Source organism: Oryza sativa, chromosome 10, assembly GCF_034140825.1.
Source record: "Oryza sativa Japonica Group chromosome 10, ASM3414082v1".
NCBI lineage: Eukaryota > Viridiplantae > Streptophyta > Magnoliopsida > Poales > Poaceae > Oryza > Oryza sativa.
Window position 1 is genome coordinate 15,658,276 of NC_089044.1, and position 26,569 is coordinate 15,684,844.

The 26,569-nt window shown below is 52.1% G+C and overlaps 5 protein-coding genes and 1 long non-coding RNA gene across 6 annotated transcripts; 3 read left to right on the forward strand and 3 right to left on the reverse strand.

The window, feature by feature from the left end:
- Positions 1 to 8,125: 8,125 nt before the first annotated feature.
- Positions 8,126 to 9,274, forward strand: LOC4348663 (BTB/POZ and MATH domain-containing protein 2). The gene has a single exon (XM_015758165.1). The coding sequence runs from the start codon at positions 8,126 to 8,128 to the stop codon at positions 9,272 to 9,274; it is 1,149 nt and encodes a 382-aa protein (XP_015613651.1).
- A 1,586-nt stretch (positions 9,275 to 10,860) lies between these two features.
- Positions 10,861 to 11,979, reverse strand: LOC107279091 (BTB/POZ and MATH domain-containing protein 2-like). The gene has a single exon (XM_066304497.1). The coding sequence runs from the start codon at positions 11,977 to 11,979 to the stop codon at positions 10,861 to 10,863; it is 1,119 nt and encodes a 372-aa protein (XP_066160594.1).
- Positions 11,980 to 12,648: 669 nt separating this feature from the next.
- On the forward strand, positions 12,649 to 13,917 carry LOC136353591 (uncharacterized). The gene is made up of 2 exons (XR_010736906.1): positions 12,649 to 13,085; positions 13,186 to 13,917. It is a non-coding gene; the product is annotated as an uncharacterized lncRNA (long non-coding RNA).
- A 1,447-nt stretch (positions 13,918 to 15,364) lies between these two features.
- Positions 15,365 to 17,023, reverse strand: LOC4348664 (BTB/POZ and MATH domain-containing protein 2). Its single transcript, XM_015758167.2, has 2 exons — positions 16,602 to 17,023; positions 15,365 to 16,094 (listed from the first exon to the last, which is right to left on the reverse strand). The coding sequence occupies exons 1-2, from the start codon at positions 17,021 to 17,023 to the stop codon at positions 15,365 to 15,367; spliced, it is 1,152 nt and encodes a 383-aa protein (XP_015613653.2).
- Positions 17,024 to 20,176: 3,153 nt separating this feature from the next.
- On the forward strand, positions 20,177 to 21,349 carry LOC107279092 (BTB/POZ and MATH domain-containing protein 2-like). Its single transcript, XM_015758168.2, has one exon. It carries the CDS (start codon positions 20,228 to 20,230, stop codon positions 21,347 to 21,349), a length of 1,122 nt encoding a protein of 373 aa, XP_015613654.1. The 5' UTR covers positions 20,177 to 20,227.
- A 3,157-nt stretch (positions 21,350 to 24,506) lies between these two features.
- Positions 24,507 to 25,891, reverse strand: LOC4348665 (BTB/POZ and MATH domain-containing protein 2). The gene has a single exon (XM_015758169.3). The coding sequence runs from the start codon at positions 25,820 to 25,822 to the stop codon at positions 24,635 to 24,637; it is 1,188 nt and encodes a 395-aa protein (XP_015613655.1). The 5' UTR covers positions 25,823 to 25,891; the 3' UTR covers positions 24,507 to 24,634.
- Positions 25,892 to 26,569: the final 678 nt, after the last annotated feature.

A 26,569-nucleotide genomic window follows, 5' to 3' on the forward strand; every position in this document is an offset into this window, starting at 1 on the left:
CAAACTGGTCCAGGTATTCCATAAAGATTTTGTTCATTAAGTTCATGAAGAACGCTGGAGCATTGGTGAGTCCGAAGGACATTACTGTGAACTCATATAGACCATAACGCGTTGAGAAAGCGGTCTTCGGGATATCTTCAGATCTGATTTTCAATTGGTGGTAACCTGATCTCAAGTCAATTTTTGAGAAAACTCTTGCTCCTTTAAGTTGATCGAACAAATCGTCAATCCGTGGCAACAGGTACTTGTTCTTTATAGTTACTTCATTCAGGGCTCTATAGTCGATTACCATTCTCTCAGAGCCATCCTTTTTCTTAACCAGAAGCACTGGGGCTCCCCAAGGGGATGAGCTAGGTCGCACATAACCTTTACTCTCCAATTCTTCGATTTGTCTTTTGACTTCTGCTAACTCATTAGCTGCCATTCGGTAGGGTCTTTTTGCAATAGGTGCGGTGCCTGGCGCCAGTTCTATGGCGAACTCAATCTCTCGGTCTGGTGGCATACTCGTTAATTCTTCTGGAAATACGTCGGGATATTCACAGACTATGGGCACCGACTCCAAGAAGGTGACTTGTAAACAGGTTAAGATAGACCGACTTGCGGTAGGAGTGTTAGGGGTAAAGCGGACTTGCTTTCCTCTAGGTCCTTGCAAGGTGATGGACTTTTCGGCACAATCTATCTGTCCTTTGTGCTTAGCCAACCAATCCATCCCTAGGATGATGTCCAAGCTTTGCGAGTCTAGGACTATCGGTTTGGCTAGGAAGTCAACTTCCTCAATTCTAAGGTTAACTTCCGGGCATATTTGAGTTGCCCTTATATTCCTCCCAGGGGAATGTACTATCATTGGTACACGTAAATTTTGGGTTTTCCAACCATTTCTTTTCACAAAAGCTTGTGATATGAAAGAGTGGGAAGCTCCTGAATCAAACAGAACTATTGCGGGTATGGAGTTGACAGAGAACATACCCATCACAACGTCTGGAGCATCCTGAGCGGTCTCGGCTTGAATGTGGTTCACCCGGCCTCGACCAAAGTTGTTGGACGCACGAGAACCTTGTCCACTTGCCTGAGAGCTAGGACGAGACTGAGCTGCCGTTGGAGTAGGAGTTCTGGCAGTGCTGCCATTAGCATGCCCTGAGCTGGTGTTGGTAGGATTCTGAGGGCACTGTCTGGCATAGTGGCCCATCTGGTTGCACCGGAAACACTAAATTGCTGACGGTCCCTGTGGTGACTTGAAAGAGGTAACACTATTGGGCGCAGTATTGCCACTAGGGGCACGCTGCTGTGGCTGAGGTGCCGAACGGTTCATCTGAGGACGAGGGGCGTAGCCTGGCTGGCGGTTAGCCTGAGTGACCGACTGGTGGTATTGCATGGGTTGACCGTAGCGAGGGCGAGGTGCGCCTCGGGAAGAATTTCCCTGATGGTTAGACTTGCGTTTCTTGTATTCTTCGGTAGCCTCTTTTCTGGCATCCTCAAGTAGAAGCGCCTTGTTGATCATATGTTGAAAAGTGGGGAAGTCATGAGCAAGCAACTAGAGTCTCATTCCAACTGCGATCTCTTTCAAGAATTTCCTGATCTTCTTCTTGTCTGTGTCTACTTCCTCAGGGGTGTACCGAGCCAACTTGTTGAACATACTTAGGTACTCATTGACACTGCTGTTGCCTTGCTTAAGTCTGTTGAATTCCTCTTTCTTCATGTCAATAGTGCTTTCAGGCACATGAGCTGCACGGAAAGCCGTAGCAAACTCATCCCAAGCAATGTTAGTGGGTTCAGGGTGTGCATTGCAGTAATTCTCCCACCAATCTACAGCAGGTCCTCTTAGCTGGTGAGAGGCGTAGAGCGTCTTCTCAACAGGAGTACACTGCACTAAGTTGAGTTTTCTATCAACATCTTTCAGCCAATCGTCAGCCTCGACGGGCTCGACGGTCTGTGAGAACTCTGGCGGACGAGACCTCAGAAAATCTGTCAGCTTGGATCTATTGTTGCTCATGTGAGGGTGGCCATTTCCATGCGCAGTATGCTGGAATCCGGCTACGGCTGCGGCTAATCCTTGCAAGATTTGTGTCTGAACTGCCATTAAGTGCTGCATGTTGTTTTCCACATGAGGTGGGGAAGGGAGGCGTTCTTCTCCAGAATTGTGACTGGCAGTGCGGTGAGAGCGGTGAGACTGTTCCATCTCTGCATCACAGGAAACCGTGCGATGCGAGCGGTTGCTGCGGCGGGGTTGCTCAACTTCTGCGTTGCGGGAAGCAGTACGGTGCGAACGGTTGCTGTGGTGAGACTGCTCATGATTTGCTTCTGGCTCGGCTCTACCATCTTCAAAACCAAAGCGGGCTGGCGCACGGGCTGCACGGCGGGGGCGGCTAGCCATCTAAACTCCCAGAAGGGGGCGGGGTAAGAATCAGATAAGCACTTAGGAGGGCAAGGAGCAAAGTAAATAGCAACTCAGATAGCACACACTAGGCATAAACTGGATTTTTCAAATCATAAAAACACCTGATACAACGGGTGTGGACAAGTCACAGAGCTACGCCGAGCTTGACTGTGCGCACACCACCTAGAAGAACCAGACTACCAAACAACACCCACAACAAACACACGCACGCACTACCTCGCCACGACTCCAAAAGAGTTGGCGGCGGAACAAAAGGGCGAAACACACGGACGGCTGCTGAACACTGCCTCCTCTACTCCTCGTCGGCCTGGCTGCCTCCTGTAGTCAGCTCCTCAGTTGAAGAAACGTCGATCGGCTGACGCGAAGGGACCGGCGGAACCTGTCGAGGGCCGACAGCAGCACGGGCCGCTGGCGGTGGGGGAGCTGGGTAGTGGAAACGGAACACGGTGGAAGAACCAACAACACGCTTCCGCGCGGTGCGGATAAAGCGTGGGCCACGGCGGGAGGAAGCAACTGGGGTGTGTCCGGGGGTGTAGGAGGGGCTAACTGGGTGTGGGTAGGGGGAGTACACTGGTGAGTACGGCGCACGCGAGTTGGGGGAGCGCGGGCCACTGGGAGTGCGGGCAAAGCCGCGGGAGCTGTGGGAGGACAGGTGGCTGGCGTGACAGAGGCGGCCTGAGTCCCAAGAGACAGTGTCAACTGAGGTGACACCCTCCTCGGCCAGACGGGCCTCCAGAGCGGCGTAGCGGCGGGCAAGGGAGCGGTAAGCCTCAAGGAGTAGGTTGTGCTGAGTGGCCTGAGCCTCCGAAAGCTCAACCATGCGAGTCAGCACTGGCTGAGACTCGCTGTACGGACAAGGGTACCTGGCATCTGAGTGGCCAGAAGGAAGGCGTGGAAGCTGCCGGAAGGCGGAGCCCCCGAGACGGTGGCTGTAGTCGTGGGCCAGGCGACGAAGCGCAGTCCAGGAGAGGTCCTGGTACGCGATCTGGAGAGTGGGCCTGGCCACGGTGAAGTGGTGTGGGCGAAGGCCAGTTCCGTGTATACCTCCACGAGGGTAAAGGTACACAGAGAGCTCACAGTGAGGGGGAACACGGTCCACGGAGTACCCCGTGTACTCGGGACACGAGAAGCTAAGGAAACGGGCGAGGTCACGAAGCTGAGCGACGTGGTGACCCTCACCAAAACCGTGGGAGCTGAAGCTGGCGTTCACTGCCATCTACAATTTTGAAAGAGGGAGAAAAGATCAGTAACCATTTTAGAAACAAACTATTGAAAATAAGGAAACCAAAAGAAGCCTTAGCTTTTTGCAAGTAGTTTTGAACTTAGTATCCTTAGGATCGTCCTAAACGTCGGGTTTCGCCCTAGGGCCAAGCCTGTGCTCTGATACCATCTCTTGTCACGCCCCGAACTAGTACCGACCGGAACTAGCTCGTGACGCTCCAAATTAACCTGTAATTCGATACCAGTCCCAGGAAACAGTGCTGGTATCACAGGAAGACAGATTATCACAGCAACAGAGGTCTCTTTAATATAGAGTAGAGGTACAAAAGGGAAACGGAAGCCAGGACTTGGACCAAACAACACAGGCGCGACTTGGGAACTAGGCCGAAACCCTAAAACTCATCGTAGCCGGCTTGCTCCTAGAAGAACTCCTCATCAGCAGGATCCGCTTCATCTTCTTCAGCAACTGGGGGAGGGATTATTTATATAGAGCAAGGGTGAGTACGGGAGTACTCAGCAAGCCAGGGGAAATAAGTGTTTAATGCAGGCTTCAAGGAGAGGCTGGTGTTTTTGCAATTGATTTTATTTGAACTCTTTTCTGAAACAACTAAATGAGTGCTTCTCAAACGACACGGATGAGACAGTGCGTCTCGTCCGGTCGGAGTATGTGCAATGTATCAGTCTTTAGATTTTGAAACGAGGTTGGCACCCGGCCAACAGCTTTTCAAACGGCCACCCGGGCCAACAACTTTCAAACGGCCACCCGGGCCTAGCTGATTCCATCAGCTACAGATTTTTCAAACATCGAACCCCTTTACACAACAGCAATTTCACAAGCAGAAGTTAAACAAAACTACGCTAGGAATCACCTCACATCCGCCCATGACCGTGGGCACGGCTGTTCGAACAGTTTGTTAACCTCTGCAGAGGGGGTACACTTTACCCACACGACATTACTAACCCGGATCACCCAGCCCGTGGGGATCAGCCACGTCGGGAGACCTCCAAGCTTTCATGACAAGGCATTTCCAAAGCCGACACAGGTTTACCATATGCCGCCGAGAGGGGTCCCAGACCAACAACAGGTTAGGTCCCAGACCATACTGTGCCAGGAAGCCCAGGGGTCCTCCCCGACACCACCTCGGCGAATCCACATATCTCTCGGCATCAAGGCTCCCCTGATAAGCTAGTTACTCAGCCAGGGGTGTCCCATTCCACCCATGTGGTCGTACTTGTCTTATGTTTGGATGAAATTCCAAGGAAACGGTCCTTAAGTGCAAGAGCGGGAAACCGTACACCCGGTACGTTCCCCGGTCCACGGTTTTGGAAATTCATTTAGTTCGCAAGCACCGACCCAGGTGTCGGGTTTTCCAAGTCTTTTGTAAAACCCAAGTTTTACCCAAGTTGTTTTTCAGATTTTAAGTTTGAAGGCGTCCGTCGATACTCGCACTGGGTGCACGAATATCGAGACGCAACTAGATGGTTGCAAGGGGACATGGTATCACAATTAACAAAGGAAGGATCAAATGCAACAAATTAGGTAGGTCTGCCAATCTGCCTTGCAGACGGGACAACAGATTAAGTGCGATCCTATCAATGCATAATATTTTTCAAGCAACATAATTAAATTTCAAATATAGGCTCAAGATGTTCAAAGGTGGCTTGCCTTGCTCGAGATCTGGAGCTTGATCCTCGAAATCCTCGCACTGCGGGTCTTCGGGCTCCGAAACTACACGCGAAACGGGACAACTCAACAAACGGCGAAAATAAAGCCCTATTAATGACCTCTAAGCGTGCCATTAGATAGATCTCGAGATTTGAGGAATTTTGGAAGTTGAACGGAGTCAAACGGACTTACGGTTGGGAAGATATAGAATTTCTAAGATTATTGAATTTTTGTCTAAAGGAAAAGGATTTAATTAAATCCTTTTTGGAAAAGAAAAGAAAAGAAAAAAAAAAGAGGGAGGGAAAATAGACTTCCCTCGGGCGGCTAGGGCACGGCCCGAGAGAAAGGGCGGCTCGGCCGAGCTTAACGGGCCGGCCGGCCCAAGAAGGCGGCCCAGAGCGGCCCAAGACGCGCGCGCGCGGGAGGGAGGAGAGAGAGAGCCGGTGGACCGGGCTCACCACGCGCGGTCCCGGGTGGGACCCGCTTGTCAGCGGCTCGGCTCACCGTGCGGAGGGAGCACGCGGCGCGGTGCTAGGGTGGGGGAGGGACGCGGTGCACGCGCGCGGTTCGCGGTGGATGCGGATGCGGCGGGCCCACGCGCAGCCTCACGGCTCACGGTGGAACGCGCGCACGGGGAGGGGCTGACCGGGGTCGGCTCGACCCGGTCTTGGCTGAGCTGGCGCCGACGTGGCGCCTACGTGGCTACCACGCGGGCCGGCGGGAGGTAGACGACGACGCCGGCCGGAACGGACGGCCGACAACAGCGGCGAGCGGCGGAGCGAACCACGGCGATACAGGCAAAAGCGAGCACACCGGGTGGTTGCACGAGACGAGGGGAGACGAGCCAACGGCTTGGATTCGCCGGAGGTAGCTTGACGGCGGCGAATCGCGGCGGCGGCAACCGGCGGCGGGAGAAGGGGGAAACGACGACGAGGTCACGAGGGGCCAATTCCCGGCGGCGAGAGCATCTACGCGGCTACGGGAATCCGATGCTAGCGTCGGATTGGGCGGAACTACGCCGAGCGAGGCCGGCGACGAGCGGGTGCTACGGAGCTCGGGCGGCGACGGCGGCGAGCACACGGCGAGCGACGGCAACGGTCGGGGCGGCGCCGGCTAGCTACGGGGAGGCTACTCGTGCTACCACCGAAAACTAAGGGGGGGAGATGGAGCGAGGAGGAAGAACGGAGGGAGGCACTACTGTGCGGGCGGGGCGCAGTGACGAGAGGCCGACGGCGCGGGAGTAATCTCTCCGGCCTCGGGCCGAAGAAGAGGAAGAAGAGGGCGCGCCCGGAGTCCTCTTCCGCGTCCTTGCTCGTGCCGGCTCCTCCGACACGCGCAACGACGAACGGCGACGGCGAACAGAGCACGGGGGCGGCGGCAATGGCACGGAGGCCAATGGGAGAGGAAGGGAAAGGGGGGAGCTTGGGTTTTAAGGGCGGCAATGTCGGTTTGGAAACCGACTTAGGGCGGTCAAGGCACGGGCTGGCGCTCCGGCTAGCGGCCAAAACGGCGACAGGAGGTGACGCCGGCGAGAGGGAAAAAGGGGAAAAGAGGGAGAGAAAAGTGGAGCTCGCCCCTTGCCTCTTTGGGGATAAGGAGGAGGGGAGCGGGGGCGTCGCGGCAGAGGGAGGAGGGCTCTGCCTCCGTCCCTTGGCGGCTTGCGCGCGGAGAGGCGGGGCCGAGGCGATGACGACGGCGATGACGGCGGGGCGGTGTGGAGCGGAGCGGCGACACGAGCGACAGGCGCAGCAGGCGCTGACGACGGCGGCGACCAGGCGGTCGGCCACCACGGCACGCGCGCGCGGGAAGCAACGGGCGGCGCGGCGGTTTGAGCGGCGCGGCTCGGGCACGCGCGCTGGCTGCGGGGCTGAGCGGCTGCAGGCGCGGCAGGGCAGCGGGGCCAGGCGACGCGGACGGTGCAGACGCGACGCGGGCGACGACCACGCGGGCGCGCGCGCGAACGACGCGCGGGGAGCGGCAGCGAGGGAGCGGAGAGGGAGGGGCGCTCAGCGCGGCCCTCGCGCACGCGTGCGCGGCGCGCGGGCGGAGCGGGGGAAGGGAGAGAGAGAGAGAGAGAGCGCCGGGGAAGGGAGGGGGAGATGGGCCGAGAGGGATTCGGCCCATCGACCCTGGGGAGGCAAAATAGACTTTTGCGGAGGGATTTGATTTGGAAGGATTTGGATTCGGAATTTAACTCGACGATAGATCGGGGATTTGAGATCTTGAGATGGCACGGACACTAGACAACAAGCGAAGAAACAAATTTCGCAATTAGGGTTTTTAAGAGATAATTTTCCCGCTAGGCGCCACGACGGAACGGGCGCTACACTTTTTCAAATTTTTTGATAACTTTGTAAACACCATATACAAAACGAAGGGATGTCCCATCGAGGAACAAAAATCCACTTCCTGTCTTTCATTCATTATTTGAAAGTGGATTTTTTATTTTGTAAACTTACTTCAAAATTTATACGACCTGTTTCAAAATAAATTTGGCCTTTTTTATGTTGTCTTTCAAGCTAGGCTAATAAGGTTATCAACAATAAGTAACTTATTCTTAATTGCTTTTGATGAGTTGACTTCGTTGACCCAACAGTGATGGCCGACATGACATTCTCTTCGACTCGTAATAAAACTAAATAAACGCATCTGATTACAACTATATAATCCAATCTGCTTAATAAAGGTTTCACAAAACACATGATTGAATCGAACTAACCACGATTCCACGACAAAATCTCGGCGTGACAAACCTAATACTAACCCGCTCGTGTTCTTTGCTTCTCCGATCGCCTCCGCGAGTAGGTTACGTACGTTCGCCGGCCGGCCACTCGTAACGAATCATGCCGGCGTCCGCCGCAGCCACCACGGGGTCGTCAGACGGCGGCCGGCCGCCCCACTATTCGTCGGCGTCGGCGATCGTCGGCGGGACGGTGACGGGGCACCACATCCTCCAGATCGACGGCTACTCCTACACCAAGGAGAAGCTCCCCAGCGGCAAGTTCATCCAGTCCCGCTCGTTCAAGGTCGGCGATCACCAATGGCGGCTCAGCTACTTCCCCAATGTCAAGGGCTCTGACTACGCCGACTACATCTCCGTCTACTTGTGTCTCGTCGAGGGCCAGCCGGTGAAGGCGCGAGCCACGTTCAGCTTGCTCGACCGGGCGGGGCAGCCGGCGCCGGCGTCGGCGTCGTACTACACGCGTGACATGCCAATGGGCCGCTTCGCCGTCAGCGACATCGGCTTCGGCTACCATCAATTCATCAAGAGGGAGCTCCTCGAGAAGTCCGGGCATGTCAGGGACGACGGCTTCGCGATCCGGTGCGACGTCACCGTCGTCACGGAGCTCCGCACGGAGGACCGGACGCCGCCGTTGGTCGAGGTGCCGCCGCCCGACCTGCGCCGGCACCTCGGCGGCCTCCTCGAGTCCGGGGACGGCGCCGACGTCACGTTCCACGTCGCCGGCGAGGAGGTGCGCGCGCACAGGTACATTCTCGCGGCGCGGTCGCCGGTGTTCAAGGCGGAGCTCTTCGGCCAGATGAAGGAGAGCAGCAGCAGCAACACAGTGGTGAACGTGGACGACATGGAGGCGGAGGTGTTCAGGGCCCTCCTCGTCTTCATCTACACCAACGCGCTGCCGGAGACGAAGACGAAGGCGAATCAAGAGGACGAGCTGGTGATCGCGCAGCACCTGCTCGTCGCGGCGGACAGGTACGGCATGGAGAGGCTCAAGCTGCTCTGCGAGGAGAAGCTGGTCGAGTACATCGACCGGGGCTCGGCGGTGATGCTGATGGCGTTGGCGGAGCAGCACCATTGCCATGGGCTCAAGGAGGTGTGCTTCCGGTTCCTCGAGTCGAAGGAGACGCTGAGCGCGGTGATGGCGACTGACGGCTTCCTGCATCTGATGCAGAGCTGCCCGTCTCTTGTCAAGGAGCTGCTTTTCAGGGTTGTTGACCACTCTCTGGAGATAACACATGTTGTACGCTTGTGAGAGCAAATACAGTAGCAGACTAGATAAAAATAAAAGATGAGAGATAAGAGCAGATAAGAGCATATTTTAAGTAGATAAAAGATAAGAGATAAGAGTAGCGGGCTATACATTTATAGCCAGCTGTAGCAAAGACTTCAATATGCATGTGTGTATGATAGGTGGGACCAGATATTAATTATATAGTATATGTTTATAGGTAACACTATTGTATGAATTAGCTATTAAATTAACTATAGTTGATTTGGAGCCAATAGTTGGCTATACTATTAAACTTGCTCTGAGGTTCTTCGAGAAGACAAAAAAAAATACTGATGCACTATGTTTCGGCCTAGATCTACATGTTATTTTAGACTAGTCATGCGCACAATTTCCGCCAATAGGAACACACATTTTCATCCCATATTTAGCAAAAAAGTCTACTTTGACTCCGTTAAATATAGGTTCAATTCACCTCAACTACAATATCGGATATTCTGATCCCTCCTAACATTCAAAACCTGTGCAATTTGACTCCTATAGCGGTTTTTAGGGTGGTTTTTACAAACGCGGCATGCTGACTTGATCCACCTATGCTGACGTGACAACCTAGTAAAAAATTAGAAGCAGGTCTGTGTGAAAGTGGCTAGGGAAAATTTAAAAAATATGGGGCCATGTTTCAACTCCCTTCTTCCCTCTCTATATTTTCCTGAGCTCGGGTCTCTAGCCCCGATGGCCTCGCCCTGGCATCATTGCAGCTGGAGGAGGGGATGGTCTACCACGGTGATGGATGATGGGATCAACGGGCGGAATTGGACAGTGATAGCGATGGCATGTAAAAAAAGAGCGGAGGCATGTGAGTGCGGGTGGGTTCTAGAAGAGGGGGCTGAGCTCTGGTCGAAGTAGGAGGAGGAAGAAGGGGGCAGCTAGCCTTCCACGGGCAGTGGCGGTCACTGTTGTGAGTTGTGACCGCTCCCGCTGTTTCGGAAGGTATCTGTCTCCTCGTTTCTATCAATCTCGCAACCAAACCATATCGTCGGCTTATAGTCTACTATTATAGTTGCTCTTAGATTGGCTTGAGCCAACAACGACGGTAATGGTCACCAGAGACAGACCATGCATCCGATGAGAGGACGTGGTGGCACCTAGGGACGTACCCATAAACTTTTGAGAACTTTTACCAGTGGTCACAAGACCTATGTAAATTATAAAATTCTAGCTAATTTATATTATGTTGATTAATATATTTATGAATAATTAAATGATTAATATATATTAGACCCGGTAATTTTTATTCTGAGTTCTTCATTGCTGGCACCCACGATCTGATTGGAACACAGGCATGCCGACGATATGGTTTGGTTGCGAGATTGAGAGAAACGAGGAGACAGATACCTTCCGAAACAGCGGGACATGATCCCGTCCCTATAAGCATTTGTCATTTGGAATTCTTTCACCAAAGAGAGAGGAGTTAATTAAGCTATACTGTATATATGTTCCAGAATTTAGACCAGGGAGATTACACAAGGTACGTAATGCATAACACACATTTGGCAGCTAGCTGTTTTATGTATGATTTTTGTCTTTCTGAAGAACCTCACATGCATATGCTACTGAAAATGACTGTCAGCAACCCTGAAAACGAGGTCCTTGACAAGAGAAGGGCAGCTCCGCATCAGATGCAGGAAGCCGTCGGTCGCCATCACCGCGTTCAGCGTCTCCTTCGACTCGAGGAACCGGAAGCACGCCCCCTTGAGCCCATGGCAATGGTGCTGCTCTGCCAACGCCATGAGCGTCGCCACCGAGCCCCGGTCGATGAACTCGACCACCTTCTCCTCGCAGAGCAGCTTGAGCCTCTCCATGCCGTACCTGTCCGCCACGACGAGCAGGTGCTGCGCGATCACCAGCTCGTCCTCCTGCTTCGCCTTCGTCTTCGTCTCCGGCAGCGCGTCGGTGTAGATGAAGGCGAGGAGGGCCCTGAACACCTCCGCCTCCATGTCGTCCACGTTCATCACGGTGTTGCTGCTGCTGCTGCTCTCCTTCATCTGGCCGAAGAGCTCCGCCTTGAACACCGGCGACCGCGCCGCGAGAATGTACCGGTGCGCGCGCACGTCCTCGCCGGCGACGCGGAACGTGACGTCGGCGCCGTCCCCGGACTCGAGGAGGCCGCCGAGGTGCCGGTGCAGGTCGGGCGGCGTCACCTCGACCAACGGCGGCGTCCGGTCCTCCGTGCGGAGCTCCATGACGACGGTGACGTCGCACCGGATCGCGAAGCCGTCGTCCCTGACATGCCCGGACTTCTCGAGGAGCTTCCTCTTGATGAAATCACCGGGGCCGAATCCGGATCCACCCACGGCGAAGTCGCGCATCCCCGTGTCACGCGTGTAGGACGGCACCGGCTTCCCCGCCCGGTCGAGCAAGCTGAACGTGGCTCGCGCCTTCACCGGCTGGCCCTCGACGAGATACAAGAAGACGGATACGAAGTCAGCGTCGCCGTAGCGGTTGACGCCATTGGGGAAGTAGCTGAGCTGCCATTGGTGATCACCGACCTTGAACGAGCTGGACAGGATGTACTTGCCGTTGGGGAGCTTCTCCTTTGTGTAGGAGTAGCCGTCGATCTGGAGGATATGGTGCCCCGTCACCGTGCCGCCGACGATCGCCGACGCGGACGAGTACGGCGGCGGCGGCCGGAGTAATTCTGATCCACCGGTGGCCGCGGACGACGGCATGGTACCTACGTTGTGGTGGCTAGCGCGCACACATACGTACGCGACGGTGGTGACGAGAGATCGAAGTCGAACAGGGAAAGATCAACGCCGGACTAGAGAACCAATTTAATAATCATTAGTTGTAATAACAACCAATAATAATCGGATACATCTAATTTTTTTTTGGAGTTGTAATCGAGCTCATAATTAATTAAGCCGCTGCCGTTGAACCTGATCACCGATATGATGCTGCACTGCAGTGCCACTGCGTCGTTCGGCTAGAGAGGAATTGGATTGGAAGGCAACAGCCGCCGCGATGGGGCCATGTGGAGCCGCAGCCGCCGTCGATACGCGGGTGTCCGGCGTCTTGGCGCAACTCCAAAGGCCGACAGGATGGCCGCCGTGTTCTATGGGCCGGAATTGTGATTGACCATGGGCTGGGCCAAATTTGTGCAAAATATGGGGGGAAAAGTACACCGAAGGTCCCTCAAGTTGTCGTCCATATAAAAAACGTCCTCGAACCACAAAACCAGATATGTATAGTCCCTTAATTATATAAAACCGGTCACCTGAGATCCTTCGGTGGTTTTGAACCCGGTTTTGGTCTATGTGACGGCTCAGTCAGCATGGTACCCACGTAGGCCCCACATGATGATGTCAGGTGTCCACGTCACCCTCTCTCTTCCTCTCTTCCCTCCCTTCCTCATCTCTCTCTCTCATTTCTCTGCAAGCTCGCGGGGGCAAGGCGGGAGGGCGGCGCCGCAACGGCCGCCGGCGGAGGCAGCGTGTGAGCGCGGCGGCTTCTCCGCTTTCTCGGGCGACGTGGGCGGAGAATCTGCGGCAGCAATGCGGTCGCGGCGCCGGCGCTTCCCGCGGACGACGACGACGACATCGACGCCGCCGCCCCGCGCGAGGAGGAGGAGGAGGGGACGGGCGCCGCGCACGCCGCCGGCGCGTCGTCGTCGGGCGGGTCGGGGAGCGGGAGCGGGAGCTACCCGCTGTTCAAGCGGGGGAGGGACGAGCTTGTTGACAGCCTTAGCAAGTTCGCCGACGAAACCCGGCCGTCGAAGCGGCCGGCGGCGAAGCGACGGACTCGCGCCGCCGAGGTCCATAACCTGTCGGAGCGGGTAAAACCTCAAGAACACCAACCAACCATTGATGGATAGATGGTGTTGCCTCATTTGCAACAAGGTGAATGTTCCTTGATTTTTTCTGTTCTTGCTGCAGAAAAGAAGGGATCGGATCAAGGTAAAATAATTTTTGCGAAAAATTGTGGGAAATTTTGTTATTCTGTTTCTGGAAGGGTTTTTGTCTATGGGAGATGAACTGGAGGATCCCTTTGCATAGATAATCAAGACAACATGAAGATGCTTCATATGATGCTACATGTATGGAAATGACATGCACCGGCAATATTGCCAATATATGAAGAATATAGTGGCTGCGTGGATTCAGCTTGAGCCGGCATAGCAGCAGCTGCACAAGAACATAACAGTGACAGTTTCACTCTTCTTTTAGCTGATGTTACAGTTATATGGTGCCTGAGGGACCTGCATCTGGTGAGTTCTTACAAGAAAAATTCTAGGAACCAGATGACAGTTTTGGTTGCTATGTTGATTTTTCAACTGGATAAGCATAACCATCGTTTCTTCAAGATTGCACATGGTCTGAAGCAGAAAGAACCTTCAAGAACTTAGGTAGACTGAACCATGTGCGGAGCGCGGCGGCTTCTCCGCGAACGCCCGGCACCCCACCGCCGCGTCCCACCGCGCGTACGCGTCGCCGGCTCCGCTGAAAAGGCCGACGCGTTCGCCGGCGCGCGCGACGACACGAGCGCGACGTCGGCCGAGTGGGACGAGGAGGCGGAGAAAGTGGAGAAGCCGCCGCGCTCGCGCGCCGCCTCCGCCGGCAGCCGTCGCGGCGCCGCCCTCTCACCTCGCCCCGGGCAGCTTGCCGTTGCAGAGGAGTGAGAGAGAGAGATGAGGAAGGGAGAGAAGAGGGGAAAGAGGAAGAGGAGGATGACGTGGACACCTAACATGTGGGGCCCACGTGGGTCCCACGCTGACTTAGCTGCCACGTAGACTAAAACCAGGGTCAAAACCATCGAAGGATATCGAGTAACCGGTTTTGTATAGTTAAGGGACCTCGCATATTTGGTTTTGTGGTTCGAGGATGTTTTTTATCGTGATGACAAGTTGAGGGACCTTTGGTGTACTTCTTCCAAATATGGGATGATAATGTGCGTTCCTATGGGGAATAAGTTCATATTAGGTCCCTAAACTTGTCAACGAATCCGATTTTCGTCCTTCACCCGAAAAAACAGATACAACAGGTCCCTCAACTGTCAAAACCGATGCAACATAAGTTCCAAGGCGGTTTTCGTTGACGTGTTGTCTATGTAGCTTCTTTGACTAGATACTCATCTCACGTGGTATTGATGTAGTGCTTACGTAGCTATCCGATCCAAAAATAATAAAAACCGTGGGACCTATAGGTTAGCAACACACAAAATAACAAAAAAAAAATAGTGGGGCCCATGTGGCCCCACATGTCATCATCACTACTCCCATCCTTTGTTTCCTTTCTTCTCTCTATTCTCTCTCTCCGGCCGGTAGAGCGGGATGGGCGGTGAGCGGCCGACGAGCGGGGCAAAGCAGCCGGCTAGCGGAGCGGAGCAGTTGGACGGCTGGTGGAGCATATCGGTGGCAAGCGAAGGCCCGACGACGACAACTACTATCCTCCCGCACCGCTGTCCCACCCGGAGACGACGAGGATGGAGATGGGATAGCGGCGAGGCTACGTGGCACTCGCTCATCTCCCGCCAGCCGCCGTCCGCCGCACGCCACTGCATTGCGCTCCTCTCCACCACCGTTGCACTGTGGATCCGCTCGCTCGGGTTCCACCTGGCGAGGCTGGCGAGGGTGAGGAGGCTGCCGGCGGCGACGACATCGTCGACGGGAAGGAGAAGGAGGAGGGGTAGGGGAAGGCCCCTGCTTCGGCTGTCCACGGGCGCGCGCGGCAACTGCTCAAGTTCGACGAGCTCGCCTCCTCCCTCGCGGAGCTCATCGTTGGGCCCTGCTGTCGCCGTCGAGCAGGCAGAGCTCACTGAGCTGTCCCTATAAGCATTTCTCACGGAATTCTTTGAGCAAAGAGAAAGAAGTTAACTAAGCTATCTGTTTTTTTTCTTCCGAAAGACCTCACATGCATGTATGGTTTACTTTTTTTGGTTTAGCCCATTTGATCGGAGGTCACCGATATATTGAAATTAATTTTTTTAAAAAATTAATTAAATTTGAATAAATATTACCAAAATTTATGAAAAAAATAAAAGAACTGAAAATTTTTGGCCGAAATAACATTCGTATGGGAATGGGAGGAGTCCGAAATTTCCAACCCTGCATGCATGCTACTGAAAATGACGGTCAGCAACCCTGAAAACCAGGTCCTTGACAAGAGATGGGCAGCTCTGCATCAGATGCAGGAAGCCGTCGGTCGCCATCACCGCGTTCAGCGTCTCCTTCGACTCGAGGAACCGGAAGCACGCCTCCTTGAGGGCTTGGCAATGGTGCTGCTCTGCCAACGCCATGAGCGTCGCCACCGAGCCCCGGTCGATGTACTCGACCACCTTCTCCTCGCAGAGCAGCTTGAGCCTCTCCATGCCGTACCTGTCCGCCGCGACGAGCAGGTGCTGCGCGATCACCAGCTCGTCCTCTTGATTCGCCTTCGTCTTCGTCTCCGGCAGCGCGTCGGTGTAGATGAAGGCGAGGAGGGCCCTGAACACCTCCGCCTCCATGTCGTCAACCTTCACGATGGTGTTGCTGCTGCTGCTCTCCTTCATCTGGCCGAAGAGCTCCGCCTTGAACACCGGCGACCGCGCCGCAAGAATATACCGGTGCGCGGGCACCTCCTCGCCGGCGACGTGGAACGTGACGTCGGCGCCGTCCCCGGACTCGAGGAGGCCGCCGAGGTGCCGGTGCAGGTCGGGCGGCGGCACCTCGACCAACGGCGGCGTCCGGTCCTCCGTGCGGAGCTCCACGACGACGGTGACGTCGCACCGGATCGCGAAGCCGTCGTCCCTGACATGCCCGGACTTCTCGAGGAGCTCCCTCTTGACGAACTGATGCCAAGGGCCGGTCCTATGATTTTGAGGGCCCTAGATGAACTCATCGTGATAGGCCCTACAAGCTATATATAAAATTTTATGATATATATATATATACACACGCTAATTTTATTTGCAAAACAAAAATAAATACTTCCATATATTAAATTTAACATGTCTGGTAATTATCGAGAAATAAAGTCAACCAAAACAACAATATATTTATACCTTGGAACCAATCATCACCTTAATGAAGAAAAGAACCCCATCATATCCATTGCTTCTCATGAAAAGATACTTCTTCGGACATTTCTTGATACAAAATCATCAATAACACTATTAAGTCAATAGTGTCTTAGATGGGGCGATGAGGCGACGACGCTCCAGCTCCTCTCGTTTCGGCGTTTCTGCTTCCAGATAGGCAATAGATAGGTACTAGACTACTAGTATTAGGTGTTGGGCCCCCCACTATCATGAGCCCCCCACCATCATGGGTCCCCGGCGGTCGCCTCTGCTGCATAGGGCCAGGGCCGGCCCTGACTGATGGTAGCCGAATCCGGATCCACCCACGGCGAAGTCGTGCATCCCCGCGTCAAGCGTGTAGGACGGAACCGGTTTCCCCGCCCGGTCGAGCAAGCTGAACGTGGCTCGCGCCTTCATCGGCTGCTCCTTCGCGTGCCCGGCGGCGGCCGCATCGAGGCCCAAGTAGACGGAGATGTAATCGGCGTTGGCAGAGCCCTGGCCATTGGGGTAGTACCTGAGGTGCCATTGGTGGTCGCCGACATTGAACATGCGGGAATACTTGAGCTTGCCGTGGGGGAGCTTCTCCTTTGTGTAGGAGTAGCCGTCGATCTGGAGGATGTGGTGCCCCGTCACCGTGCCGCCGACGATCGCCGACGCGGACGAGTATGGCGGCGGCGGCCAGACTAATTCTGATCCGCCGGTGGCCGCGGACGACGGCATGGTGCGTACGTTGTGGTGGCTAGCGCGCACACGTACGTACGCGACGGCGGCGACGAGAGATCGAAGTCGAACAGCGAAAGATCAACGGATTCAACGCCGGACTAGAGATCCAATTTAATAATCATTAGTTGTAATCAATAAGAGCAAGGTAAATAGTATAGCCAACTATTGGCTCCAAAACATCTATAGTCAATCTAATAGCCCATCTTCTATTATATACTAAAAGTCCATTAATTATCCTACAAACGCTCCTAAGCCGCCATGTGGCGTTTCTACAAACACTCTTATGTTGCCATGTGGCATTTTATAATCTCACCATCGATTTTCATTTAAATTAGTGGACCCATTATTTTAGACCATTGGATTAGATCTATTTGCTTTCTATTGATATCGTGTGAATTCGAGTGAAACCGTTTTATACCGGAAATTCTCACGTTCATACGCACAATGGAAAAAAGGAAAAATCTCACGTACTTACGCGGACCTTAAAAAAAAAAACCTATATGTACTGTTCATTTAAAGAAACGTACTTACGTACTATATAAAATCTATTAAAAAGGTACTGTTTCAGTTGAAAAAAATACGTACGTACACGAGTAAAAAGAAAAGCTATAAGACCTAAAAAATATATTTACGTCGCTAGAAAAAAGATGGTTTATAAAATAGTATATTTTATAGTAGTAAAACAAAATTTATTACTCCACAAATATGATAAAAAAGTATAATTTAAAAATATATGTTTACAGCTGTGCGGGCATTGTTCTTACAAGGTGAGACTTTAAAAAGTAGATCTATCTAACAATATATATAGTCACTTCCTATTTTATTTATGCATGCAAGTGAAGTGGTACAGGATAAAATAATATGTAGTCACAATTTTATATATATATTTTTATATATGATTGAATGAATAGAACTTAGAAGAATATACATTTTACGAGCGAAGTAGACAACATATGTCATAAATTCTAATTATGATTTTTATCATAAATAACACAATGGTCCAAATAGATAAAGAGTGAACGTGCGATTTAAAGTTAAAAGTTATGACGATCTAAAAAATATTGTTACAAATATTTAATTTAGAAGGTTGTGGTTATTCAAAAATTGTTATTGCAAATATTTTCATGAAGAGAAAAGAGAGAAAAATAATCAAGAGGATAATCTTCCTACGAACTATTCCAAAATTATTGTTGCAAATATTTTCATAAAGAGAAAAAGTAATCAAGAGGATAAACTTCCTACAAACGCTTCTAATCCACCACATATTACCCTATAAGCGTTCCTAGACCGCCACGTGGCGCTCCAATAAATCATAGAAATTGTAAGAAAAAATAAAACATCCGACCATCGATTTTCATTTATTCTGGTAGACCCATTATGTTCAACCATTAGATCTATCTTAAAAATTAATAATTAAATTTATTTGTAAAAAGGCTCACGTCATACTGCCACTACCAGCCAATATACATGCACATAGCTACCTAGGTATTCCTCCTTAAGAAAAGTACGTACCTACGTACATACAGTACGTACGCAGGTATTCCTCCTTAAGAAAAAATATGTACCTATGTATCGTACTATGAACGTACACACACCGGGTCTCACATCCTTATTTTTTCTTTTTTCTTCTCATTTAGATTAGATGGAAAACCAAAATAATAATTTAAACCCTTTATTAATTAAATATGCTTTAAGTTGTAAAAATATGTGCAATTTCGAGTTGTATTCAAATTAGGCTCTAATACTTGGAAGATGCCATGTGATGCTCTAATAAATTGGAGAAAATGTAAAAAAAAATTGTAAGAAAAAACAAAATATCTAGCTATCGATTTGCACTTAAACCGGTGAATCCATTATTTTCAACCATTCAATTAGATTTATTCAGGTAAGCCCTCGCTCCTAAAACCAGCTAATCCCTCTCTATGCACGTACATACACAAGAGATGCCAAAAACAAAAAAGAAGAGTGCATATATGGTTCACCCCATCTGGTAGTTTTCTGTTTCTTTCTTCGTAGCCCTAAGGTGTTCCTCAAATTATACATGTATGTAGCGACCACTCTTTACGAGGTTGACGAAGAAGCCACACTGCCATAGCGCTGCTTCATGACACCCTCGCCAATTTTCTTGAAAATATTGTTTTAACTAATAATGTAAAAGGCAATCCTAAGCGAGCATATAAACGTGTGCACACCCACCTTTGAATATTTCACGGTACAAATACTTCCTTCTTTTACGGTAAAGATATGAGGTAATCTATGGTTAGTTATGATGATATATGACTTTTTTTCAGTAGTTCTTTAATAAATAAAAAATAAATTGCCCGCGCAACTGCGCGGGCTTCCTTCCTAGTTCATATAATAGTTAACTATAAAAATATATTACATCATTAATACCCGGTCCCATCTCTCATACACACATAACATCTTAGAATCCATGTTGCAGCCGACTACAAATCTGTAGCCCGCTTTCTTCTCTCTCTTCTCTTTTCTTTTCGATATATGGTTATAGCCGGCTTATAGCCTGCTATTGTACCTGCTCTAATAAGCGGATACGTTTAGTTTTTCAGAGTTGTAATCATGTCACGCCACGGCGGAGCTGATAAGAGCAAGGTTAATAATATAGCCATACAGCCAACCTGTTGACTATAAGAGTCTTTATAGCCTTCTCTCAGCCTACCAATATAATAGTTAGCTCTTTATAATTAACATAGGACCCACTTATCTCTCTCACATAGTTTCTTGGTTCTTTTGTCCAAGCCGGCTATAAGTTTGCAGCCCGCTTCTCCTCTCTTCTCTCATCCGCCTCAGCATTTAGCCAACTTATAACCTACTATTATACTTGCTCTAAGCAGCTACGCCTCTGCCTGAAAAGCCCAGCTCGGCACGCGATGATGGCCGTCGATCGCCGGAGATTTGCCCGATTTCTCCGGTCGCCACAGCAGAGACGCCGGCGGCGTCTGAACAAAAAAAAAATGACCGTCGAGTTCACGGCCGACGCCCTCACGAAGTCACACGGATCAGGACATACAAAAGATGTGCGATTACAAGTAATCCAAGACGCGCAAAGACACGATTAACTAACTAATTATAAATCGAACCTATCACGACAAAATCTCTCGGGCATCCGAATCCGGTGCTGATCGATCTCCCTCGCCGTCGCCGATCTCGTCGTCGCCCTGCGCCACTGCTTCTGTCGTCCATATGGCCACCGGCGGATCAGACGACGGCGGCGGCGCCCGTCCACCGCCCTACTCGTCGTCGTCGGCGATCGTCGGCGGGACGGTGAAGGGGCACCACATCCTCAAGATCGAGGGCTACTCCTACATCAAGGAGAAGCTCCCCGCCGGCAAGTTCATCAAGTCACGCACGTTCAAGGTCGGCGATCACCTGTGGTGCCTTCTCTTCTATCACAATGGCAGCCGCGCCTCTCCTCCCGGCTTCGTCGCGGTGTACCTGAAGCTCGTCGTCGCCGGCGGCAAGCAGCCGGTGAGGGCGCGGGCCACGTTCGGCTTGCTCGACCGGTTGGGGAAGCCGATGATGTCCTGCAAACTTGACGCGGGGATGCACGGCTTCACCGTCAGCGAGACCGGATTCGGCTACCACGAGTTCATCGGCGCGGAGGTCCTGGAGAAGCTGGGGTACGTCAGGGACGACAGCTTCACGATCCGGTGCGACGTCGCCGTCGTCGGGGCGCTCCGCGTCGAGGACCGGACAGCGCCGGTGGTGGCGGTGGAGGTGCCGCCGCCGGAGCTGCGCCGGCACCTCGGCGGCCTCCTCGAGTCCATGGAAGGCGCCGATGTCACGTTCCACGTCGCCGGCGAGGAGGTGCCCGCGCACCGGTCCGTGCTCGCGGCGCGGTCGCCGGTGTTCAGGGCGGAGCTCTTCGGCGCGATGAAGGAGAGCGTGAGCGGCGGCAGCAACGCCGTGGTGGAGGTGGATGACATGGAGGCCGACGTGTTCAGGGCCCTCCTGGCCTTCGTCTACACCGACGAGCTGCCGGAGACGGAGACGAAGCAGCAGGTGGTGATGGCGCAGCATCTGCTCGTGGCGGCGGACAGGTACGGGATGCAGAGGCTGATGCGGCTGTGCGAGGAGAAGCTGTGCGGGCGCGTCGAGCTGGGCTCGGCGGCGACGCTCATGGCGCTGGCGGAGCAGCACCATTGCCGTGGCCTCAAGGAGGCGTGCCTCCGGTTCATCGACTCGACGGCGACGATGGTCGCGGTGATGGCGAGCGACGGGTTCGAGCATCTGATCAAGAGCTGCCCGTCTCTTGTCAAGGAGCTCATTGTCAGGGGCTCTCAACTTCTATCTGGAGCCAAATGAAAACTTGCGCCTTAAAGCTTGAAAGTGTTTCGGTAGCATGTAAGGTTGTTCAGGAGGACAAATTCATGCTTAATTTAAAACAATTTCAGCCAAATGTGCTTCTTCTCCTAAATGTTGTTACACTCTGGAACACTTGTTGTTTCTTCTTTCTTTTTTTTTCCCTGGTGCCTGAATGCTAATTTGATTCAAATTTATTGCCAACTAATTTATCTATAAGATATATTTCGAGAGTAACAATCAATAAAAGTCACTACTTTTCTCCAACAAAAGTTTGATGAAGGTTAAGATTTCTGTGACACGCTTTTTAAATTACTAAACGGTGTGTTTCGTGCGAAAACTTTTTATATGAAAGTTGCTCTAAAATATCATATTAATCTAATTTTCAAGTTTGTAATAATTAAAATTGAATCAATCATACGTTAATACCATCTCGTTTTGCGTAAAAAACTTAATCTTCATCTTTAGGAGAAAAGAATACCAGCTTTGCTAAATCCCAGGGTCTTAAAACCAGCAAAATAGAGGGCTCTCAGCAACTAGCTTATATTGCTACTTAGTCATTTTATTTTGTATTTTTTAATCAAGCATTTTGTTATAGAAAGGCAGAGTTTAGGGGAATAATTCTCAGTACGTCGCCAAAGAGAGTAACAGAGAGCACTGAACTATCCATTTCGAAAGAGTTAACTAAACTATGGAAGAAGAAGATTACCTCTGGTCCAGCAAAAAATATCTTAAGGTACCAATACATCACGGTACTGAATCGTTTCCGATCGTTGGATCTAGCTGGCAGGATGGACATTGCTAAATCCAACGATCACAAATCGTACCAAATCGTTTCCAATCGTTGGATCTAGCTGGCAGGATGGGCATTTGCTAAATCCAACGATCACAAACGATTTGGTACCACGATGTACCGGTACCACGAGGTACTTTTTGTTGGACCAAAGCAAATCTCATGGAAGAAGACTTCTTGATAAATTAAACCAAACAACAGTATAAGGTGCAGATAAACAAGGAGCTACATCATTGCCGCAATGACTACATCCATTGCCTCTATACACAGTATACACCACTTTGTAAACCGGTAATTCCCTTTGGCTTACTCAACATGAACGGTACAGTTCAGAGGTTTATTGTTGAAACCGTAATTTATGGTGTGAGCACCACCGGACTCAACAAAGGGTTTCATTGAGTTTGCGGTTAAATCTCAATGACAGGTAATGGATGCAGCAAATAGCAATACGAGGCAAGCACACAATTTGCTGGATTGATTCACAAGTGCACGTGCACAATTCATAAGTACAGGTACAGTACAAAATTACAATTGCAGATAAGAGCCAAACACATGATGTTGATTTTCATTCCTCGAGGGGACATCCCTCGTTGTTTGCATGTCATCTAAATAGTTATTAAAAAACTTGAAAAAATTGACAAGATCAAATTCAACTTCTACAAGTTGCAATAAAAAGAACAAATTAAACTGAAAATAGTTATTATACATTCGCAACTATATTTGTTAATTTCGTTATAACTTGTACAAGTTGAATTTAAACTTGCATATTTGTAGAGTGATATATTTTATATTGGAAAAAATACGAATTACACCCCCGAACTATCGCGGTCGTCCGAATTACCCCCTGAACCAGGAAACCGGATATTCTTCACCCCCAACTATGCAAACCAGACGAAATACCCCCCTCGACCCAATCCACGGTGGTTTCGGTCTACGTGGCGTACACGTGGCAGTCCATTCAGCGTTTTTTTAATTAAAAAATTGTGGGACCCGCATGTCATACACTTCTTACTCTCTCTCTTCTCTCTCGTGCAGCGCGCACGGCGAGAGCGCGGGGACGGGCGGTCGGCGACAACGGCTCGCAGCGGCGGCGGCGCGGAGGTGAGGCAAGCCCGGTGGCAGCCGAGCAGGTTGACGAGCCCCACCACGCTGAGCAGGACGATATGAGCAGCGATGGCGAGGAGCTCCAGGGCGAGCGCGGCGGTGGCGCGCTCTTCCTCCCGCCCTTGGGCCCGGTCGGCGTGGGCGGTTGGCGAGGTGAGGCGAGCGCAGTGGTGCGGCCGGCGCGGACGTCGGCGCGGAGCCGGAGGCGGCGGAGGAGCGGAGGCAGCTGAGGAGCGTGGCGGCGAAGCACTCCACCGCCACGCTCCTCCGCTGCCTCTGCCTCCGCGCCGACGTCCGCGCCGTCCGCTCCTCCGCCGCCACGCTCCTCCGCCGCCTCCGCCTCTGCGCCGACGTCCGCGCCGTCCGCACCGCCGCGCTCGCCTCACCTCACGGACCGCCCATGCCGACCGGGCCCAAGGGCGGGAGGAAGAGCGCGCCGCCACGCTCGCCCTGGAGCTCCTCGCCGTCGCTGCCCATGTCGTCCTGCGTGGCGCGGTGGTGGTTGTCCTGCTCGGCGTGGTGGGGCTCGTCGACCTGCTCGGCGTGGTGGTACTCCTCGACCTGCCCGCCCGCTGCGCGCTCGCCTCATCTCCGCGCCGCCGCCGTTACGAGCCGCTGTCGCCGACCGCCCGTCCCCACGCTCTCGCCGTGCGCGCTGCGCGAGAGAGAAGAGAGAGAGAGAGTAGAGAGAGAGGGTAAGAAGTGTATGACATGTAGGTCCCACAATTTTTAATTAAAAAAACGCTGACTGAACTGCCACGTGTACGCCACGTAGACCAAAACCACCGTGGATTGGGCCGAGGGGGGTAATTCGTCCGGTTTGCATAGTTGGGGGTGAAAAATATCCGGTTTTGTGGTTAAGGGGGGTAATTCAGACGACCGCGATAGTTCGGGAGTGTAATTCGTACTTTTTTTCCTTTTATTTTAATCTATGTTTGCAAAAAAAAATAATTTTTTTACTGACTATTTAGGTGTCATGTACGAAACGAGAGGATATCGTCTCGAGGGATGAAATCACTCTCCCCAAAACACAGTTTACCAGATGTACGCTCAGTAGAGATACAGTACAACAATGGAGAAAGAAGAAACACAAAAAAATAAAGAAAAAGTCAACAGTGTTTGCTGGAATCGGAATAGTTGAGAACAAAGTGGCAAACGGGTGCGTAACGCCGACAAGCAATTGTTTATAATTCTTACAGTAGTAGTTTTCCTTGACGTTAACAGTAATATCCCAAAAGAATGCAATGACAAGATCGAAATAAAACAGATCATTGAGTCTAATTTCAGGGTAAGACTATACTAGTATTTGCAGAAACCTCCAGATTTTCTTCCAGACCATAACATGACAACATGTCATATTACAATGCCACTGATACCCCATGCTAATTAACTTATCTTGTTTCCCTGACGACGAAATCAACAGGAACAAGAGCAGCAACCTTGGACATGAGCTGGTTGAGAACAGAGGGGCACCATCTAGCTAGATGCTCAATGCCATCGGTGGCCACCAGAGAATTCAGAGCCGATCGCGAGCTGAGGAACTGGAAGCACGCCTCCTTCAACCCATCGCAGCTGTGCTGCTCAGCCAAGGCCAAGATCGTCGCCACGGACTCGCCGTCGATGTGCTTGCACAGCCTATCCTCGCAGATCAGCTTCAGCCTCTCCAGGTTGTACCTGTCCGCCGCGATGAGCAGATGCTCGACCATTGCAGCAGCTTGAGCTTGATCGTCCTCGTAGTCGTCGTCGTCGTCTTCTTCTTCTTCCTCCAGCTCTTGTGGATTTGTCTCTGGCAACGTGTCGGTGTACATGAAGGTGAGCAGGTTCCTGAACACGTCTGGCTCGATGTCGTCGACGGTGATGACCGCCGTGGCGGCGCTCTCTTTCATCGGGCCGAAGAGCTCTGCCCTGAACACCGGCGACCGGGCCGCGAGAACGCACCTGTGCGCCGTGAACGTCTCGCCGGCGACCAGGAACGTGACGTCGGCGCCTAGTTCCTTGGCCGCGAGGAGGCCGCCGAGATGCTGGCTCAGGTCCGACGGCGGCACCGCGACGGAAAGAGCTGCGGCGTCAGCGGTGCGGGCCTCCGCACGGAGCTCGTCGGAGAAGACGACGACGTCGCACCGGATGGCGAACCGATCGTTCTTGAGATGCTCCGACTGCTCCAGGTACGACCTCTCGATGAATCGACCGAAGCCGAAGCCGGTGGCGGCGAAGTCGTGCAGATCCGTGGCCATGGTGTGGGACGGCACGGACCTCCCGGCCTGATCCAGCAAGCTGAACGTGACACGCGCGTCGACGGGCTCGGAGCCGCCGCTGCCGGCGGCGGCGGCGGCGTCGGCGGCGGGGTTGAGCTCGAGGAAGACGGATATGAAGCCGGCGGTGTCGGAGCGATCGCCGCTGGGGTAGTAGTGGATGCTCCAGGAGTGTCCTCCCACCGTGAAAGGGCGAGACGCGGTGAACCGGCCGGTGGGGAGCTTCGCCTTGGTGCGGGAGTAGCCGTCGATGGTGAGCACGTGGTGCCCTGTCACCGTGCCGGAGACGATGGCGGAGGCGGAGGTCGAGGGCTCGGGTGTCGGCATGGTGATGGTGGTCGACGACGGCGCGAAGGAGATGATGGGTTTGACGAATTCGTCGCTAATCTAATCTAATCTCCTTCCTTTCCTCTTCTTGTGGCTATCTCTCTATATATACTATTATAAAAATTTAAGATGTTTTTCTAGTAGATTTTCGTTAGTCCTTGCGTGTCCATATCGGATCAGAATTCACGTGTTGATTTGTCAGCTTCGCCTCGTCTTGTCCTGTCCGTCCCGACCCACGCCTTCTCCGACTCGATTTCTTCGTCTCCTCTTTCTCATTTCGAACTGATCTCGCTTGCGTTGCGTCTCACAGCCCCTACATAACGAAGCCCGAATCCAGGGTCGCCTCGTTCATCGCGCGGTCTCTTCTCGTGAGATCGGACGAGGAGGACGCGCGAGGCCAGCTGGTTGCACCGGCCCTGGCTCTGAACTCCGGCGCCGGTGGTTGGAGTCCATGACGAGCTCCGGTGTGCATGCTGCTCTATCCTTGTACGCAATGGCTGTGAGCTTGTTTACGTGAAAGAAACTGATTGATTTTGTTGTACGGTGGGTTAACTGCTGAGCAATTTTATTAAACTAATTTTTCTCTTAAATTATTTATCCAAATCATAATCCGATTGCACCATTAAATTCGTTGCAATTAAATCTTTAAAACAAGACCACACATGCATATATTCCAACAAAATTTTTTTAGCTTATTATTGAATTATTTTTAAATGTTACACGATGTTCCACAAAGTATATTGGAAT